Source organism: Pavona decussata, unplaced genomic scaffold (genome assembly GCF_977016875.1).
Source record: "Pavona decussata unplaced genomic scaffold, jaPavDecu1.1 SCAFFOLD_38, whole genome shotgun sequence".
Classification (NCBI taxonomy): domain Eukaryota; kingdom Metazoa; phylum Cnidaria; class Anthozoa; order Scleractinia; family Agariciidae; genus Pavona; species Pavona decussata.
This window is the reverse complement of record NW_028145460.1, coordinates 4363004-4382302: the sequence shown is the minus strand read 5'-3', so window position 1 is coordinate 4382302 and position 19299 is coordinate 4363004. Positions and strand designations below refer to the sequence as shown.

The following is a 19299-nucleotide window of genomic DNA, read 5'->3' as shown; positions in this document are numbered from 1 at the left end:
GGGCTGCTTTGCAGGCATCGCGCATGCGTATACGTCAGACACGCTACTGTTTATATAAAAAATAATTATATACTTTGTATAGTTTACTGTTACTGTTTCTTGCAAATACTAACTCTAATAAAATATTCTAATAAAAAAAAAAAAAAAAAACAACGTCAAATGACCAGATCCAACGTTTTATAGAGAACGGGAGCACACGACAGTGAAAGTTTCCGACAGAAACAGATTCACATTGTCCGCGCTATATCAATCGTGTGTATGCATTTTTAATGCAACAATGCTTAACTTTAGAGGCGCCATTAGTTTAATTCTCTAAAGAGTCAGAAGTCAGACTATTTAAGGTTGTTTTCACTCGAAAGACAGAGTTACGGACTGAAATACCGCAACAATATTTAAAATGAGACATATAAACGAAAATGCTGGAAAATTTTAACCGTCACCTGACGCTATATTTTTCAGTAAACTGTTCCGCAATATCAAAATTAATCATTTTGGGAAATAAACTTCTTTAAGTCTAATTTAATAGCTGTCTGGAGCTTTGCCAACATCCAACGGGAAACCCTAAAAACTAAATTTTACAACTATACAACTACATGTTAAGTCTATTTTCCTTCTTAATATCTTTATATTTTGTGATAGTTCTCTCTTCATTAAAATTGAGTTTCAAAAGTTTAATTCGATTAACCCACGACTACTGAATGGTTCACTTGGAATAATAACGAGTATATGCACTATATAAGACAAATGTTCAGTGATAATTACGCATGAATCGATCAGTACAAGATGGAATTCCAACTTATCTCTGACTATTTTGAAGCAGAATCCCAACATGATTAGGATTAGAGGCAATAGTATATTAATAAAATTAACCTTCAAATCCTAAGGTCAGTTCTTGTTGCTTATCGAAAACCCCAACCCGTTTGGATCAGCAAGGTTAGGATTCTAACACTGGTTAAATGAATGGTCTGTCCATAAATTTAAGAGAAAATGGAATATAATTCATTAAGAGGAAACTAGGTCACAAACGTACAAAAATAAGCGAAAAATATAACCAACCTGTGCACACCAGCGCGTCCTTTCAAACAATCTCTTTTGGTTACGAGAAGCCGGAGAAGATCCACGCAGCACAAAGGCCACCGACAAATGACGTCAAATAATTCAATATTGTTCTTTGAAGTGACCGAGCAGAGACCCTCACAATAGGCCATTTTCATGATGGTGTCATTTGACTACCAGAATTCATTTCGTTCCATTGGAGAGCAAAGACCAATATCCTAATTAGCACGAGAAAACAAAAACTGAAGGATTCTGGTAGTTGTAGTAAAATGACCCCATAGACCTTTCTCAGAAATGGCGGCCAATTTACTATTCTTTTCGATATATATTAACTGGCCCTACTAACCTCGTTTGGGAGAAAAAATTTTATTGTATTTTGCACATGAAAACGAGGCTAGTAAGTCTAATTTCCATGGAAATGAAAGAATAATTTATTGGCCGCCATTTATGAAAAAGGTCTTTAGTGAAAATGCCCTAATCCTGGGGACCAAGGATCGCAGCAGGCTCTCGTAGAAATCACGTGACCAAACTGGACTTCACACCAAGTGTGGTCCAAAACTTGAAGAAGATTTGAAGTTCTTACTACGACAAGAATATGTGCAAAATAATGGAACATGTTTCATGATAGCTTGACAGAAACGACGAATTGTCTTTTTTCCTTTATGTTTTTTTCCCAATAGATTTCAATACAGCATGGTAAAATCTTCAGGTAAGAAAGAGCTTGTCGTATGACATAATATTAGAGTGAAAATGTTTAAGGTAGAGCGCATGCGTAAGAAGTGCAGTGTCTGAACCACTTCACTGGTGAAAACCGTCTGATTGGCTGAAACGCGACCACGTGACTTAGATCAGTCCGAGAGTGGGAACAGGGCACGCACAGCCTGGGAATAACAACAATGTCTATTCAAATGGTGGCCGATCATGGCAGTCCTTTGAAACTTTTACGACCAGTCTTCGGATATTTGTTAAAAGAGAAGAGTTTGCCTGAAAACAATAGCGTAAAATTTTCAAACTGTCCTATAACGTAGTCTTTTGTAAAGAGTTGTTTAAAGTTTGTACAAGGGAGGAAACAAAGGAGACAAACATAAACGTTTATCGCGAGAACGAAGGGCCAGATTTCTTGTTTAATAATTTTGCTCCGTAGTGCTGATCGAGAGCTAATCACGTGGTACCCTGGCTCCAGGGTCCCGTTGTCTAAAAAAATTAACATGAGCAAATAACCGCATCGGCGGTTTAAAAGAGGCAAGAGTGATTTATTTCCTCTCGTTGTTTCGCGCCTCGTTGCTGAGGGGGCTTTGAAGCGGTTCTCTCTCTCTCTATCTCTCTATCACTTTTTTAAATAACTAAAACTATAAGCATATTTTTGTAAAGTGAATTCACTACGAAATGAAATAGTTACATAATGAAAAAACACATCATTTGGACCCACTCACGCGTGGTGAAGATCTTACAAAAATCCATAGAGCCGCTTCAGAGAAATAGAGAAACAAACTCGTTCCCAGGATCATCGGAGCATAGAAAATCAATAAAACTTTGGTGGCTTCAAACAAAAGCTCTCAAAATTCCAAGAGCGTTTGCCAAGAACCAAACGACTCCGTCAATTTTTCTGTTTCGGCACCCCATGCCATGTTCTCCCAAGTTTTAAGAATAGGGACGAAAATACAGTTTGAGAACAAGTCCATGATAACATACGTTTCTGTTTTTTTAGACGCAAAATAAATAATTTAGGGAACAGTTCTCTATTTCACGAATTGAAGTGCTGCTGTAGGCAGCTTTGTGCAAATCCTATCTGGCCTTATTTCGCTCTGTTAACGACATTTTTTGTACGTTCTTGATAAGGACTAAGGTGAATATTTTTGTTTGCAATTCCATCCGAATTTCTGAGTCGATTTAGGCCTAGCGAATAGTCATTCACCGATAACGGAACGTTAGGTTTCCTGAACACTTAAGAAAGAACGGAAGACAAAGAAATCGAAATTGAAGTAGCTCAACCTCAGGCTCTACAATACGAATATCACACAGAAGCTTATGTATATTCGCTGATAGCTCACAAACGTATCCAAGTTTTGAATTCTTTCTTCAAGAAAGAAAAGAGTCTTTGAAAGAGTTTTTCAGCGATGTGCCCTTAGTATTGCTTATTTGGCTAAGGATCACATCGAAGAAAAACGCCTCAGGGGTTACTGCAAAACTTAAACAAGAAAATCAAATTTCATTTTCCAGCAGAATATTAAAGACCAGAACGGTGAAATAAAAGTGAAGCAAATATAGCTTTCACCTGATAAAGTCAAAATTAAAGTTGTCTGGTCCACCGACCTTCAAGTTACATCGCGTGAAGTGCAACTTTTTTACTTTGGTAAATAAGGTAGCTAATTTAATTATATTTTCCTTCATGGCTGGATTCATCGGTTCTGGGAATTCATAATGGGTTATGGCACGCCTAAAGCCTCTGTGCGCGTGCGGAGAACCCATGCGGAGTACTTTCCCTTTGATGTCTCATGTTTTTGCAATTCTTAAGAATTAGAGCAAAAGTAGAGTTTGGGAACAGTCTGTTACTTGTACAGAATTATGTCGAAAGTTTACTTCATTCTCTTTGACTTAATTTGGCTATCCTTCAATGTTTATCACATTATAAATTTCATTGATTTTTTAAGTTATGTGCCTGCTCATGTCTTAAGACAAAAATGACTCTTTCTTCTAAAGCAATTGTCATTTAAATTTTTTTGGCACATCAGATGTCTACTGGCCAATTATATTAGACACAATAACTCCCGCAAAGATTTCATATTTCTGCGAAGCAATTGAGTCTTATTTGAAATTGTTTGCTTGTGTGTTAACATTTCGACGAGATGTAACTTCGTCACGTTGTTTCTATTTCCTGCATTCAAAGAAGCTTTAAGAGAGTCATAAATCCTTTGAATCTCAACCAGTTTGGGTAAGATATTTGTGATGTAGATGCTTTCAAAGTTTTGGGCTTCGTCACGTTGTTGTTTTATGAGGTAAACAGGGAAGTGCATCTGATTTTATTTTAATGCTAACGCTACAAAGAAACTTATTCCCTCTTTTTGATGAACTTAGCTTTCAGTTCTAATTCTTTCCTCGTCACAACGATATTACTATCAATGTTGCGGTTAGTTGCAAAACTGCAAAACTGCAAAAAAACTCAAAAGCTAAAATACCCTGCTAGGAGAGCGTTTCTTTTAGACAAGACTACGAGAAATACCAGAGGCACGAACGACTGCGTACATACTAAAAGACTTGCAATAAAGAAATGCTCTGCTAGCAGGGTAAAGCCAAGACGAAAGTACCGTTAAATACCTTTCATTTGAGTAGCAATTTTTCGGTGTCTGGATGCACCGATCTATAAAAAGCACAGTGTGTGAATTGTAGCGTTGTATCATCCAAAAACTTAAGATGCGCTTTGTGGATCCTCGTTGCCAGGTGTGGTGTTTTATACTGTTCAAGTAAAACCACGGAAAGTCAAAACTCAACTGTGATTTATTTGACTCCATGTTCGCAACGACTGCAATTGGAGAGGGAGTTCCCTTTTGACCGCGTGCTTGCATGATTGACAGATGTCACAACCTTACAAACACCAGGCCTGCTTCTAAATCAACCTATTACATTAACACCATCCTGAAACAAACTATGGTAAATTCAACATTCGCTTTGCAGCTGTAAAAGTTTGGAATCACCTTGATGAAAGCATTAAACACATCCCCCTTAAAACGTTTAAAAACAAAGTCAAGTTAAACATCTTACAGTCTTACTGTTCATGAGTTTTCAACTGGTATTTATTTATTTATTTATTCATTTATTTTTTTATTCTTTTCCTCATCTTTTTTTAAAAATTAATCAATTCCTTTCAAGCTTTAGTGCGAAACTACCTGCTATATTTAAACATTATTTAGTTTTACTCAGCTCGATTAGCTTTTCAAATATTCTTAGTAAACATTACCTCTTTTTGTATTAATTGTATTCATGTTGTAATGTAAGTTAAGTTTAACTTTAATTTGGCAAAAAAGCTTGTTGTTGTTGTTGTTGTGGAATCATGTTGTTGGAAGTCGGAAGTAGTAACAAGGATGCTGCTGTCGTAGCTGACCACTTTTTACAATGCGTTCGCCTGGTGAAAGGTTCGTTACAGCTATAAAAACATGTCTGTTAAAGGTTTATTTTCGCTTTAGTTGTACAGCAAACTGACATTTAATTCAGTACCACTTTATTTTAGGAACTGCCAGGATTGTTCGTGCTGACCCTGGAACAGAACGCGTCAAAGTGGAAATCCTAAAAAATGTTTTTAGGGCAAATGGGCGTGACAGCTTTGCTGGGAAGAATAGTTTTATGCATGAGAAGTCTACAGCAAATCAGGTAGCGGCAATAGAACTTCCCTCGCTCAAATGCTGCTTTAGTTGTTATTTGGGGTTGCTTAAGTATATGACGCAAAATGAAATCCATTTTTGATCTTAAAGTTCCAGGGAAGGTTTTATTTTTCTCATAGAATCTTTTTAACCAACCCTAGGTTACCCTGCGCGCCGGAATAGAAGAACTTCAAATTGAATACACTTTTGTTATTTCTGTTTTTGTCTCCAGCGCATAGAAGCATGGTTGGCATTTTTGTAGCCTGCGTAGCTGGCGGTTTTGGTGGGCGGAAAGCCGTGCCAAAACGAGTGGTGCAACTGCGGGGGGAATGGGGCGGGAGCCGCGACAGTCGCGGCGAAACCGCATCAACGAGCCAATAGTTTATCAAAAGGTATAAACTTTAATAACCCTTCACAAAACATCACTGCAGGAACAAAAGTATTAAATGAGTCCCATATGGCTAACGTCTCAAGGACACAATGATATATATACGACGCCACAACCACTTACACTTGGGATCTCTGATCCCGCATACTAAAGCCGAAACGAATGGGAGATACCTAGCGGGCCTCCTGACAAGGAACGGCTTGGTGAAATCCAAAGGGCTAGCCACCCCCAGTTTTTTTCCGAGATTACCCTGATCTGATAGACACTGAATCAGCAAATACAGAGCTATTTAAATGAAACTGCAAAAAGGAGGCTCCTGTTGATGTACCAGACGTTACATTTTTTAATTATGAGCGAAAAGTTAACGAGAAAACTGTAGGTGGGATTGATTTTCCTCTGTTTGTTTACGCTCATACCCACGTGGTTCCCAAAAAGTGATAACGTCTGGATATATACCTACTTTTCTTGTTTCAAGCAGTGAAAATAAAATCGTCTCCAAACTTTACACACGTAAAGTGAATTTCAGTGAAAGGCAATAAGGGCATCTTTTAATAATTTCATTGCTTTGTAACTTCTGTAAATGTTCGAGAGTTTTTAGGGGAGCAACAAGGTAGAATTAAGAGATTTGAAAGAGAAATAAAACAGGCGCAAAATATTTTTTATATCAGTACCACCAGTTTGGCCGGCACCCCATGAGAGCACTGTGCATTCAAGAAGCAGGCTGGTTTGGGGTCCATGTATTACTTATTAACGTAGAATGTTGATTTTCACAAAAATTACCCTCAGATTGTAATTGTTCACGTTAAAAAATTCTAAAGAAATTCGTGGGACCCATTGACTCGCTTACTTGACTGCTTTGAAGATCGAACAGACGAACGAAGATTATAGGCTTAAAACCATTGAATCTAGAGCATTCAACCAGACAGTCCACCCCCCTCCCCCCCCCCCCCCCCCCCGCTTAAATTCTATAAATTAAGTACCAAGCTAGACTTAGTGAACTTTTGAAATGCGTTTGCACCAGAAAAACAGTTTATTTGTCAGTGATAGTTATGGTCCAAATACGAACTGTTAGGTTACATTCAAACGTCTCGTCATGTGTCGTGTCCAAGTTAACCCTTTAAGCCCTAACAGTGATCAGCATTAAATATCAATGGGCTTATTCCACCCCTGAGGTCATGAACATTAAGGATATGATCACTCAAGGTGAATTTTCCTGATATTTTAATAAGTTCTCCCTAGTACTTTTATAAGAAAAGTAAAAGTATGGGGACAAAATATGACAATTTTTTCCTTGATATTAGGGGATAAAGGGTTAATTTGCACTTACCTCGAGTGAAACTTAGTTGTGGAAACCCGGAATGCTTCTCGTACTTAATAACAACTTATTTTTCTTATTTTGTCAATCGTTTAACGCGGCGTTTGGAACAACGACGAACAAGAGCAGTGTGCATAGATCAGTCAACAGAACTTGTCATGATTCACGACTTTGAGGTGTGCAATCGTTACAGTCGCAATTGCGACACACTGACCGCAGGACGTTTTTAGAGCACACTAGGAAAGTTGAAACGAAAGTCCACACTTATTATCATTCTATAAATAACTTGATGGCTACACACATGGAGCTCAGTGATCAGGAAGTCAAATTTTAATGGCAATTCAGTCTGCCTGTTGATTGATGTCATCATTTTAATTCTGAGGTAAAGTCGTCAACTAATTTGCGCGTTCTTGAAGGGAGCAGTAATCTGGCCAATGGATGTTATCATGGGACATCCCTTGTATTCAGCTACGCCCTCCTCAGAAGTCACCAGATCAGGCTGAAACACAAAGAAACAGTAATAAGCTTTATTAAAACTGGATCATTGTATAATGAAATTCCAGGGATTTGATCGGCAGCCACGGTATATGATCCATTATACAATGCCCGTGAAATAGCGACCATTAAATTGTCTTCTGGTTGTTCTTACAAAGCGAAATCAGCAAGATCTAGCAATACTTCTTGATTGTTTTTGCTAAAACAATTATTCCGTTCACGCTTGTTGGATGTGAGATGATTCTAAATTAAGAAAAGAAATACTTAGATGATTATTTTTGTAATCTTGGATTCGCGTTTTCTCTTTTCCATTTAAAGCTTGTTGAGGTGCATTTACTCTAACCCCACCCCCTCTCCCTCTCGCAAAAAAAGAAACAAACAAACAACAACAACAACAAAAAACAAATCCAACCACAAGGTCTGATTTTCAGGGGGAAAGATGGATTAAAAAGTAAACCTACTTTGAGTGTTTCAAAAATTTTCTTCTTAGGATTTAGTTGTTCATCTGGAGCTGAATGATAAAAAAAGTCCACACAAAACATTAGCAGGCGCGTTCACTATAATGTCATTATAATGTGCAGTTTAAACTCGAGGTTGATATCCATACCTCCTGCCGTTTCGTGCTCATATCCCTGTACTACAACGCGGTCACCGGGTTTACAGTCTGCCGGGGGACATAGAGGAGTCACTTGTCGCTTTCCATCAGAGCTACAAGCAGAAAATCCTTTATCAGTTCAGACAACAGAGTGTGTCGTGAACCGCATAGCTCCCATGTATCGGAATAGAATTGAAATGAAATTGTTTAGAGTGTGAAAGTAAGGATTACTGTCCTTATAGTTCCCCGGGCTTGCTGCCCTGCGAAGGAAATTTCATTTGGCGAGGTAAAGAAAAATCTCTCACCTCGGGGGGATTTAAACAGTTACCTTGTATCAGGCGTACGTAAATGCATACATGTATATCCACGTACCGTTTTTCTGGAACAAGCTCCTTCGAGGCTTATTTTGAATTTGGTGTTGTTTACTTTCCAACATCAGCAAATATTGTCCGTGGCAGTAAACGTAGAGCATGCGCAACATTGTGTTACCTATCGCACGATTGCTAACTAATTTTCATTTTTGATTCCCTTCACTTCAGTATTCAAGTAGAGGGGGGGGGGGGGGGGGCGGGGGGGCTTAATGAAGGGTGGTCGCTTAACCGAGAAAATTACGGTATGTTCATACCAGTGTAGAATCACAACAGTCAATTTCTGAAGTTAACCGCTGAGCCGTGTCTTTTCACCTACCCTGTTATGGAAGCTGCCATAAGCATTGCTTCTGACTTAATACCTAAAAACGAACAACATATGCAGGTCACTATCAAGATAAGAGAAATAACTTTGATATCACGGAAAACGTATAACATGAGGAGGAATGTCACAGATATGCACAGTTCCTGTGCCTGGTCAAAAGCCTTTTTCCGACAAATTTTTCACAGTAAGCATAAAGGCCTGGCAACACGCTTCAGCATTGCATGCGACATTCGACCATCTGATTGGTCCATTATTATCACATGTTGAACATCCAGCTCTCTGATTGGATATATATCCGCCTTTTTACTACAAAACTTCTGCATTGAAGAGTGTCCAACCCTAAGCGACATTAGGAACCTTGTGCAAAAACGATAGTCAGTAACGTAGAGGAAAACGTCACTTAAAAATTGATTTAACGTTGCTTTAGTGTGGCTTGATTCGCAACGATGGCGATCATGTTCAGATGGAGCTTATACCTTCGTGCGCTACCAGTCTCTGAAAAAAACCTTCGATAAACCGTATTCGTATTATTGGTATTGACCTGGAACTAAAACTTGAAAAAAAAACCCGCGACGTTTGCGCATATATTTCAATCTCCCTAAAGGAAAACTCCGCCTGGAGTGTAGCAAACCTTCACTTCCACCATGTGCCATGTTGCTTTGAAGGCCAGACGATGATCCAGCCTTTTCTTCAGTGGCAAACCAACATTGATAAGGGGGAGGGGGCAGAGTTGTTGAAGATGTATCACAGAGGCGGTCGAATTTGCAGATCCACTTAAAGTTTCTTAACAGTTTTGTCCGCGATTGCAGCTTGCACACAAATACAGTTTTGAAATTCCACAATAACGAAAAGGTAACAATTGTTACTCACCTCTCATGTTCACAGGTTTCAAGTTACACATCATAACGACAAGTCTGTCTTGAAGCTCATCCAAAGGCACATATTCTGCTAAACCGCTAACCACTGTTCTCGGGTCTGAAAATTAACAGATATCGCCCAGACATAATTTACAATTATCGGACAAGGTTTCTGGGATATCTGTAACAAGTTCACTAACAACTAAGGTCACAGACCGCGAGGTCGGCGCCAAAAGGGGGTTGAAAAGGGGTGGGAGTCGCTAAAATCGCTTTTGTAGTCGCTTAACCAATCAGATCGACCATGTCATTTCTTCCACCAATCAGGAAGCAAAACCCAAACAAACCGGGCCTTGGTATGCAAGCTTTTTCCCGCGCTTGCAAACGGTTGCACGTTTTCCCACATTTGGCAAATTGTTACGTGTTTCTGCTACGACTTGTTTAAAAAAACATATTTGTAGAATAACTGATCAGACGTGAACAATCCTTACAACGCCAATTTCAGTGCATTTTAGAACTTAAAAAGATGTGTCGAATACAATACATACTTTCTTCTCCGATATCTATTTCTTCAACATACAAAGAATCCGCATCAGGATGCTGAAACAGAAGACAGGAACATTCAGTAATGTCAAAAAATCAAAATCTCGAAATGTATAGTGGAAACGCACTTAGCTACCCAAAGACACCGTCCTTCAGCTGGCTGAAAAATCTTTTGTATACTGGGATGTGAGAGGAAAGGGGCCAGCAGAAGTGAAAAAAAATTGATTACCTGACTACTAGCTGTATGTCCATACCTTCTTCGCAGAAACAATTTTTCCAATTCTCAAGTCTAATCTAGACGGATCAACAGCTCTCTCAGGATTGGCCGATGCTCCTCCCTTGCCTCCCTCTGTAAAACAACAACAGGAACTTAAAAAACGACAACCACAACGAAAACGTCACTTGAAAATATGAGTTCACGTTTCTTGAACTACTTCGCGATTATTCCAAGTCATTCAACTTGCACAATGTGGCTGAACTATCCAGGAGCATAATTCACCGTCGTGTGCCAACGTTCTCTCCAAGTGTCCTGAGTCATTTTTGTATTTTTTTTTTTTTTTTGTCATTCTGCAAAAGAGAATTTTTACGCTGTTTGGCCTTCTGTCTACAGTAATATAAGCTATCAACAACGCTCCCAAAAGTAGTGTTCATGGTTTCGCTTTCTGATGGTCAAAAATTATCATAAGCGAATCAAACGAGCAGATAGAATCCGCTACAAAGATATCCCTTTTGAAATAGGAAACTAATAGAAATGCATATAGTTTGACTGATTGCCCCCCTCCCCCTCCATCCCCACCCCCACCTACACCAATTTTACGGATGCGGAAGATTCCTGCACCCCCAAAATCTTGGCTGGAAAAACAATTTCTACTCCCATTGTTTTTTTTCTGAGCTTCTTTGAAAGGATTCTTTCAAGGTTCGGATCACAAATGAAACGTCCCACTCTAGATGTTTGGCATACGTACTTGCTTTCTTGGGTTCAGGGTAGGCGAGTTTGGTGAGCTTCTGTAGCTCTGGCGTTTGGAATTTCTTTCTAATTGGGTCTAAAAGCTTGGGAAAAACAGAGAGAATTATCACAAGGAACGGAGTGAAGACTAACTAATTAAGAATGATAAAGCCAAATACAGCACTTACAACAATTAACTAAACACTGTGTACCTCATTTATAAAGCTTGCAACTCCGTTCTTAAGATCCAGAGGATGGACCTCCTAACAAGACGTATAAACAGCTTTTAATTATTGATTTAAACTTGTGAGGTAAAAGCTGAGTACTTCTTGTAAATAGGCCATTTCCGAGTTGCTTTGAACCTCATTGTAAAAGCAAGGCTAAATGCAGTTTTTATTATGAAAATATGTTTTAATTCAAATGCAAACAAAACTCATTTTCATATGAAAAGCTTTGTACTTAGCCTCGCTTTCATAATGATGTTCACAGCAACTCGGAAATGGCCCATTGTCTACAGCATATTTTTCAAACTCATTAATAATTCATGAAGAAAAAACAAAGGAAATCACTACTGTGAAGGAGGTTTAAAAATGTGATCTTGATTATAAAAAAAAAGGTGAATTTTTGCTTGGAAGATCTCCAAGAATTACTAATGGATTGAGAAGCTATATCAAACACTTGAAAGAGTATTTTATATGATTTCCAAACACCTTGAAGTTGGGTAAAAAAAAAAAAAGGATGGCCATGCCTTGTTTTCTTCATCAACCCCCTTATCTGGGTCTGGAATTCAGGTGAAACCCTCTTCCTTGTGTTAGATTCATTACATCCAGATCAAATTGGGATTTGAAAAGGCTGGATTTGTGGAGGAAGAACCCAGAAAAAAAAATTCTCAGTGCAGGACAGAAGCCAAAAACAAGTTACTCAACCAGAGGACTTAACCCACATAGATGCAGAGTCTGGATTCGAAGATGACCAAAACAGGTTGAAAATGGTGATTTCATCAGACTTACCTTCCTGGCAAAAGCCTGCTCAAGTGTGACATAGTCCTTAAAGGAAACTGTTCCTCCATTTTCTTCTGTTCTTTCTATGACAAATTCTGTGAAACACACAAAAAATTCAATTTTTTAGCTTACGGATCAATTTCTTGGAAATAGAACTTCCTGGTTTTTTGCGCAATGTTACTTTAAAATTCCAGTTAATCCTTTGGAATTTAAAAGCACCTGAATGCACAAAATACCGGTTTAGAATTCTGACAAGGACATGTTTATCTCACCACAGGTAGAAATTTTTAATTATAACAATTACAGTGTGACACACCTTCTGTGGCCACCCAACAAACTTTTTTACAAGTTAGCCAATCAGGATACCTGAATCTGATTAATGGTCCAACCTCCTTGCAAAGTCCAACAGGCAAGTGACCCAACAACAAATTATTGAAAACTTGTCGTTTTGTATTTTATGGCTAACTTGTAAAGAAAGATTGTTGGGTGGCCATGGTAAGGCGCGTCGCACTGTAAAAGGTAGTGAAAAATTTTTGATTATATGGGTAATCACATTGTGGCTGGAAATGCAGTCTAAAAATGCTCTTGATGTACAGTTTAGCTATGAATAACTAAAATTAAAAAACTATGGAATTCATCAATTTGTAAATGCAACACCAACCTTTGTTATCCCTAGTTTCCAAAACGGAGAAAATAACAAACTTGGCAAAAGCAAGGATACCATTCTCCTCAATATTTCCTTCTTCACAGAATGCCTGATGAAAAAACATATTATTACACATCTTTATTTCAACACATTACTAAAAGTTAACTTCTATTTTTAAAGTAACTCTCCTCTTGAAATTGTGTGAGCAGTAGCATTTTACTGTAGTTGGAACTAACCTTGTTCAACTTTTTCTTTACAACAGAGCCACCATCCAAGAGATCGATTTTTGAATCCTTGAAGAAAATAGAATGAAAACAAAATAATTGAATGAACAGTAGACTGCAGGTAGTCTCTTTCTTCTCCTAGGCCAATTTCTGTCACACATGCACAATTTCTAGCAAGCGGCAAAGCCACAAGAAACATGGGCACGGAGGGAAGGAATCCCTCCTTGTTCACTTTTCTAATTTGCATAATTTTACTATTGCTTTGCACGTGTGATCTGAGGAAAAAGTACGACTGCTTGTAATCTAAATGAACAGGACTTATGATTGACAACTTTGCCTAATGAACTGAAGGTTATGTGACCACCTAATCATCACCCCATTCCCCACCCTCTGAGTCAAATTATAAACCCTGAAGTGTAGTTCTCAGTTTTGGTAAATGTGTACCGAGCATCATAAAATGTAACTGACTGATGCAAAATGTTTACTTGAAAAAAAGCTGCATTCCTCACCTCGTCGGATGCACTCATCTTGGTGCCTGTAAGTCCTGGAACTATCAATCAATGAATACTTTGGTGTCAGTAGGGTCTGGATTTATCATTCACTTATGGTTAGCAGTAGCTAACAAAGCTCAGTGACTTACCAATTAATGCTGATTAAAACCAATGTTTGTTGTGAAATTTTAATTAACCTACCCATCGGATTCATCAGATGTATTCTTTTCTTGTAACCCAGAGCAGGCAGGTACTGAAAACAGATGAAAGTTACAGTGTCAGGAAAACCATCAATCTCAAACTTTGGGTCCTCTTTTATTACATGTACAAACCAGAGGCATCAGCCTTTACTATGTCAAATACATGATATTTTTACCCTGGCAGTGTCAGTAATAAAATTATATTTTAAAAAATCGCCCAATTACATTTCTTGAAGACTTCAAGGACGTCCAAAAGCTTGTCCAAGTTCCAAAAAGGTCTACTATCCAGCAAAAAGACCTCAGACCTCCATAACAGTTGCATTATGTTTAGAATTGGCAAAAAAAAGTTTTGTCATCAGTACTTTAGTTTCTCCTTCAACGTTGAAACATTTCCATTATGCAAAATATGTGACAGACAGTTGGACTAATTTTTTTTCTAAAAAATTATGCTTATTTGGAAAAAAGCTTGTTAAATAACCTTTTCAGCAAGGGTGAATATTTTCCGTTGATCTACACCTCCAAACTGTGCATCAACTTTAAGGTACTCTTCATCAAGTGCCTGCAATCAAGGAATAAAATGACATTTATTTAATATTATTGTTTTATTTAATGTATAATACAAATTACACAGTCACAATATCCTTTTTAAACACCAGTAGTATACATACTCACTCATTATAACAACTGAATAATATTAACAGTATTTAAATGAAAAAAGAGGTCACCAACCTGCAGACCAGGGTACAACAAACCGCTGAGAAGAGGATGCTGGACTTGCTTAACAACCTCAGCCCCAGCTTTCTTGGCATCATGCTAAAACATTTGACAAAAATATAGAGTTAATGTATTAAGAGCAATTTTGATTTGACCTTGAAATGACCATGTGAGAATAGAACCAAAACACAAATGAATTAGACAAACTAAAACAAATATGGTAACATATCTTTTGGTTGGTTTTTTATCTATTGTCAAGGGCATTTTAGAAATTAACTGACATTTCTGTTTGGTGTCACTCAGTTTTCACCAATCCAAAAAGGCCAAACAAACAATGTCTGTTCTATATTAGGGTATTCTTAAGCAAGCTAGGCATTCTTAGGCCTTGCTCAGACTAGGTGCCGGTGAGGACATTATTCAGACTCCTTGGTGCCCAAGGAGCAATAAAATTGTGTTCTTGTTTGTCAATTTAGTGCCCACCAATTTGGTTACTGTATTAAATAAAATAAACGACTTTTTTTAAGTGTTGAAGCATTTAGCGCTGTAGCGCTAACTGGGGACACTATAAACCTGTGAAATAAATAGGCAAACTGAAAATAACATTGTTAAAAATCCCATCTGGTGGGAGGCAAATCAGTTGGCTATTTACAAAGCGTGGCCTTGGAGCAGGACTTGAACCTGGGGCTTCCAGATTACACGTCTGGCATACCTAACCACTAGGCCACACCGCCTCCCACCAGGGAGTAAAAGTGCAGGAACTGACAAAATCCTGTTCAGACAAGTGCTCATGCCAAGGACCATGCTGAGTACTACCCTTTGAGGTAGTGCCCCGTGCCTGGGCATCATGCCGAAATTTTTTCTAGGGCACCAAATAAATGCTGTGTTCAGACTAGTGCCGAATTGTCTGACTGAACAGGGCCTCATATTGTTTTAATTAATAGTAAAGAAGCAATAGAATTATGTTGATGAACACTTACAAAAACCATTCATACTGAAGTAAAAATCTCATGACATTCAAAGCTCCATTAGAAACAATAAACTACTAATAAATAGTATTTTTATAAGTACAGTGGAACCCCGATTTTACGATTGTTGATCTAACAATATTCCCGATTTAACGATCAGCATTCTGTGTCCCAGGAAAAGTTATTTATAAATCAGAGTTTGTTTACAACGATATCCCGATTTAACGATATGATTTTGCTGTCCCCTTGCTACATCGCAAAATCAAGGTTCCACTGTAACCAATGTTGTAAAAACTGGGAATGGTACCTCAGTGACCACTGTAGACATCTTGAATACATCCAAAACATAATCTCTGGAGAAGAAATAAGAAAATTAAGTTATGTCAACAAACTTCCTACAACACAAGTTATTCTTTTCAGCCAACATACATGTAATGTGAAGTAATAACAATTAAACTAAAGTTCACAATAATATTAGTTGTCAGATTAGGAATTTTTTTACTAACTTGTTCAGTTGATACTCTGTCCCTCTAACAAACTTCAATTTTCCCAGAGGAACATTTATCGATTCCAGCATTGCCTGTGTGATTGAAAAGATGAAATAAATACATGCAAAACCATGATGCTTTATGCAGCATTTCAAAAATTCATTAATAATTCATAAGCCCATTGACCTATCAAATGGTCAATAAAACATCACGTGCATCGGCTTTATATCTGATAAAACCTCCTCCTTATTAGTATGCGGTGTTCCATGTTTTTCTCATATGCTAATTTCCAACGTTAACAAAAGCATAAAAGAAAAGACAATAACAATTATTGTTATGAACTCTCTTGACACACGCTTTTCCAGGAATGTTTTTGAAGCCGTTCAAAAAACTTGCAGCAGAAAAAAAAAGCGTCCAGTCATGTTTTGAACTTTCCATACATTTCCCTGTATTTTTTTCCCTGCGAGCTATTTTTAGAGCAGTTCACGGCTGGTTCACTTAATACAGACAAATGTATGGAAAGTTCAAAACACGACTGAACGCTTTCTGGCACAGCTACATCCCTCCAATTTTTTTTCTTAAAATCGTTTTCCTAGTGCCAAAAGTTTCTAATTCATGAATTTTTCAGAAGCAATGTTTTATGAAAATTATTTGACATCGGATTTCCATACAAACACTGTTACTTCACGCCTGTTTGTCTACCTGTTAAAATGGAGTCGAAAACCGTGATAAGGCCCATTTAAATTTTGAAACATTCTCACCGTAGGTTGCCCTTGTCTCCTCTGGGCCCATACATGTACTTTGTACATATTTAACAGTATTAATCCACCAGTGACAAATTAAAAGTATTCTACGTACACATTGAAACTGATACAGAAATATTGGAGCTGCTAACCTTGATCACTTCTTCATAATATTCAACTCTGTGTTCCAAAAGTTCCCAAGGGGCTTTGAGGTTATCCAAGTACGCATGAAGGTCAGCCAACAGGATTGTTACCTTGAAACAACAGCAGAAAAATAGAAGATTACAAGCTGTTCTCCAGAATGACATGCATTGCTTTAGTGGACTTTAATCCCATGCCATGAGACAACAATAATGAAAGCGAAAGCACACAAAAAAATATCACTCACCTCACAATCTGCTTTTAAAAAGTCAGCAATTTTTGTCATCGGCACAAAGTAAGCAACATGTGGTCTCCCTGTGGTGGCAGTACCCCAGTACAAAGACAAATGTTTTTCCTGAACAACGGCTCTTAACCGATCTTCACCAATCACTTCCTGAAAATTATAGCAAACATGTGGAAGAATGTACGAACTTGATTTCCGGCTTCCCGTGATTAAAAAAGTCTCGCCTCTTTTAAATTTAAGAATCGGAACTTTTTAGGTTCTCACCTGTAGATTTCTTGTGATCAAATTAAATTTTTCGTCGGCAGAACACGGCCCATTCCCGGAAGCCATACTTCCTGTAGACAATCCACGAATCCACTTATCGGCACTGCCTGTGATCAGCTGATTCAAGCCAAACTTTTTAACGAGAAGCCTTGGGATAAATAGCCTCTGTAGCATAGAACCCAGAGCAAAAGAAGATGTTTTTTCTTTTGCACGTGTCGAAGTTTTCGGACTTTTCTCACGCAATAAATTCCGGTCCACTGCTTGGTACCCTGGCCTTATTTGGAACCAGACGGTACTCGGTCACAGGCTCACTCGTACTTGACAAACAATGTTTTTCAACGTTGGGAAACTAAAATTCTGACTACGGTGGCCCAAAAGTGTCACGGCAATTTTCACTTTCACCACGGCAATATCAATTTTACCACGGTAATAAATTTTAACTTCGTTCACGGCAATTTCAACTTCATTGTGGGTCATTAACCAGGGAAGCTAATCCCGGATTAACGTGTATTTTGATGCCAGTTGAATCACTGATCAATAAAGGTTCTTGCAGAAGATTTTTGTCCCTTAGTTTAATTGAAATTGTCGTGAACGAAGTCGAAATTGCCGTGATGAAATTGAAATTGCCGTGACACTTTTGGGCCACCGTATCTGACATTATCAGAGGAATGTTTTTCACACTATCCTTTTTGACTGCCTTGTTCCCAGCTTTCAAGTTATCTGAGACCCAGGGGTGGGGGAGGGGGGCAGGAAGGGATACTCAATAAATAGTTTCCTACGAGGAGGGGAGAGGCTTTGCCAGGTTAGACACAAGACTCTTTTACATTTCAACTTAAAGGGAACCTTTTACATACTTTGGGGGTGATAAATGCACCCCTTTTGGGCGGAGTCTCTCCATATGTTGACAACTTGGCTTTAAGTCATATAGTGAGCTCCCCTCTGTCATAAATCAAGGGATCAATTTACCTCCGGCCACACTTAATGTGTGTACTGTCAGGTGCTGCAAATTATGAGAGGTAAATTGAATGCAGGGACTGTTGTTGCCTAATTACGAATAATTGTGTATGAGATTTAGGGGCATTTTTGTGAGGGAGGGGTGGGGGCTAATTTCTAGAGTGGGCTAAATACAGCATGTAGCAGTACAGCATATTTAAAGGGTTTAAGGTGGCCGAACACAGTTTTCCAGTTCACAGGTGTTAGTAAACATTATTTGAAAACTACATACTTCTGAGTACCCGAAATTAGCATGGTGCAAGATTAACTAGGAAGGAATAAATTTTGACACTTCTTGTTGAGCATGGTGCCGTTGCCATGGCAACGCAGCAAGCTTTTAACCGTCCACAAATAATGGTTTTTCTTAATTTTTGGAAAATGCACTCGTTAGATTTTTTCCATTTTTTGTGTCCAGAAAAACTCACAAAATACTGACATAGTGACGCTTCTTCCATGTAATTTTAACAGACAGATCTCCTGTAAATGTTGGTTTTGCACTTTAATGTTTTTTGAAGATACTTTCTGTTAGATTTTGTTTTTGGTTTGTAGGCAAGTTACGCTTTTAGAAAACTACTGTTTTGTCAAATTTCACGAAATTCTAACGAGCGGTTCCTTAGAAAACAGTTCATTTGCATTAAAACAACCAGTCACAATTTTTTGCTCAAATGCGCATGCGTGGCTTTTAATTAGGTTTTCTCAGCAAAGATGAAAAGCGTACAAAAAGGCTTAGCTCATTGTAAGCTCACTTTCCTTGTTCGGCGATAAATGAGGAAGGATTCACAAACGAGAAACTAAGTTATTTTAAGTGCAAAACTTACCTTTGTGATCTATTTGGTATAAAATCGAGGGATCGATAGTATTTGCTTACCACAACCCTAGCGCGCACTTAATAGCATCACCTATTAAACAGAATCTGTTAAGCGCGCGCAAACTGTGTTCGGCCAC

General features: G+C 38.2%; 1 protein-coding gene across 1 annotated transcript in view; it reads right to left on the bottom strand.

The window, feature by feature from the left end:
• The window catches only part of LOC146483715 (tyrosine--tRNA ligase, cytoplasmic-like), a 41328-nt gene extending 23699 nt beyond the window's left edge, over positions 1-17629 (bottom strand). Inside the window, exons 1-21 of the mRNA XM_085105881.1 lie at positions 17362-17629; positions 17101-17247; positions 16865-16966; positions 15988-16061; positions 15789-15834; positions 14532-14615; positions 14281-14361; positions 13804-13855; positions 13621-13661; positions 13124-13180; positions 12903-12996; positions 12251-12336; positions 11453-11503; positions 11260-11344; positions 10549-10643; positions 10300-10351; positions 9768-9872; positions 8892-8934; positions 8217-8317; positions 8071-8120; positions 7350-7613 (exon numbers count right to left, since the gene is read on the bottom strand). Coding sequence (XP_084962007.1) covers positions 7506-7613; positions 8071-8120; positions 8217-8317; positions 8892-8934; positions 9768-9872; positions 10300-10351; positions 10549-10643; positions 11260-11344; positions 11453-11503; positions 12251-12336; positions 12903-12996; positions 13124-13180; positions 13621-13661; positions 13804-13855; positions 14281-14361; positions 14532-14615; positions 15789-15834; positions 15988-16061; positions 16865-16966; positions 17101-17247; positions 17362-17535 — 1728 coding nt within the window. The 5' untranslated portion in view covers positions 17536-17629 and the 3' untranslated portion in view covers positions 7350-7505. The remainder of the gene's footprint in view (positions 1-7349; positions 7614-8070; positions 8121-8216; positions 8318-8891; positions 8935-9767; positions 9873-10299; positions 10352-10548; positions 10644-11259; positions 11345-11452; positions 11504-12250; positions 12337-12902; positions 12997-13123; positions 13181-13620; positions 13662-13803; positions 13856-14280; positions 14362-14531; positions 14616-15788; positions 15835-15987; positions 16062-16864; positions 16967-17100; positions 17248-17361) is intronic.
• Between the last annotated feature and the right edge of the window lie 1670 nt (positions 17630-19299).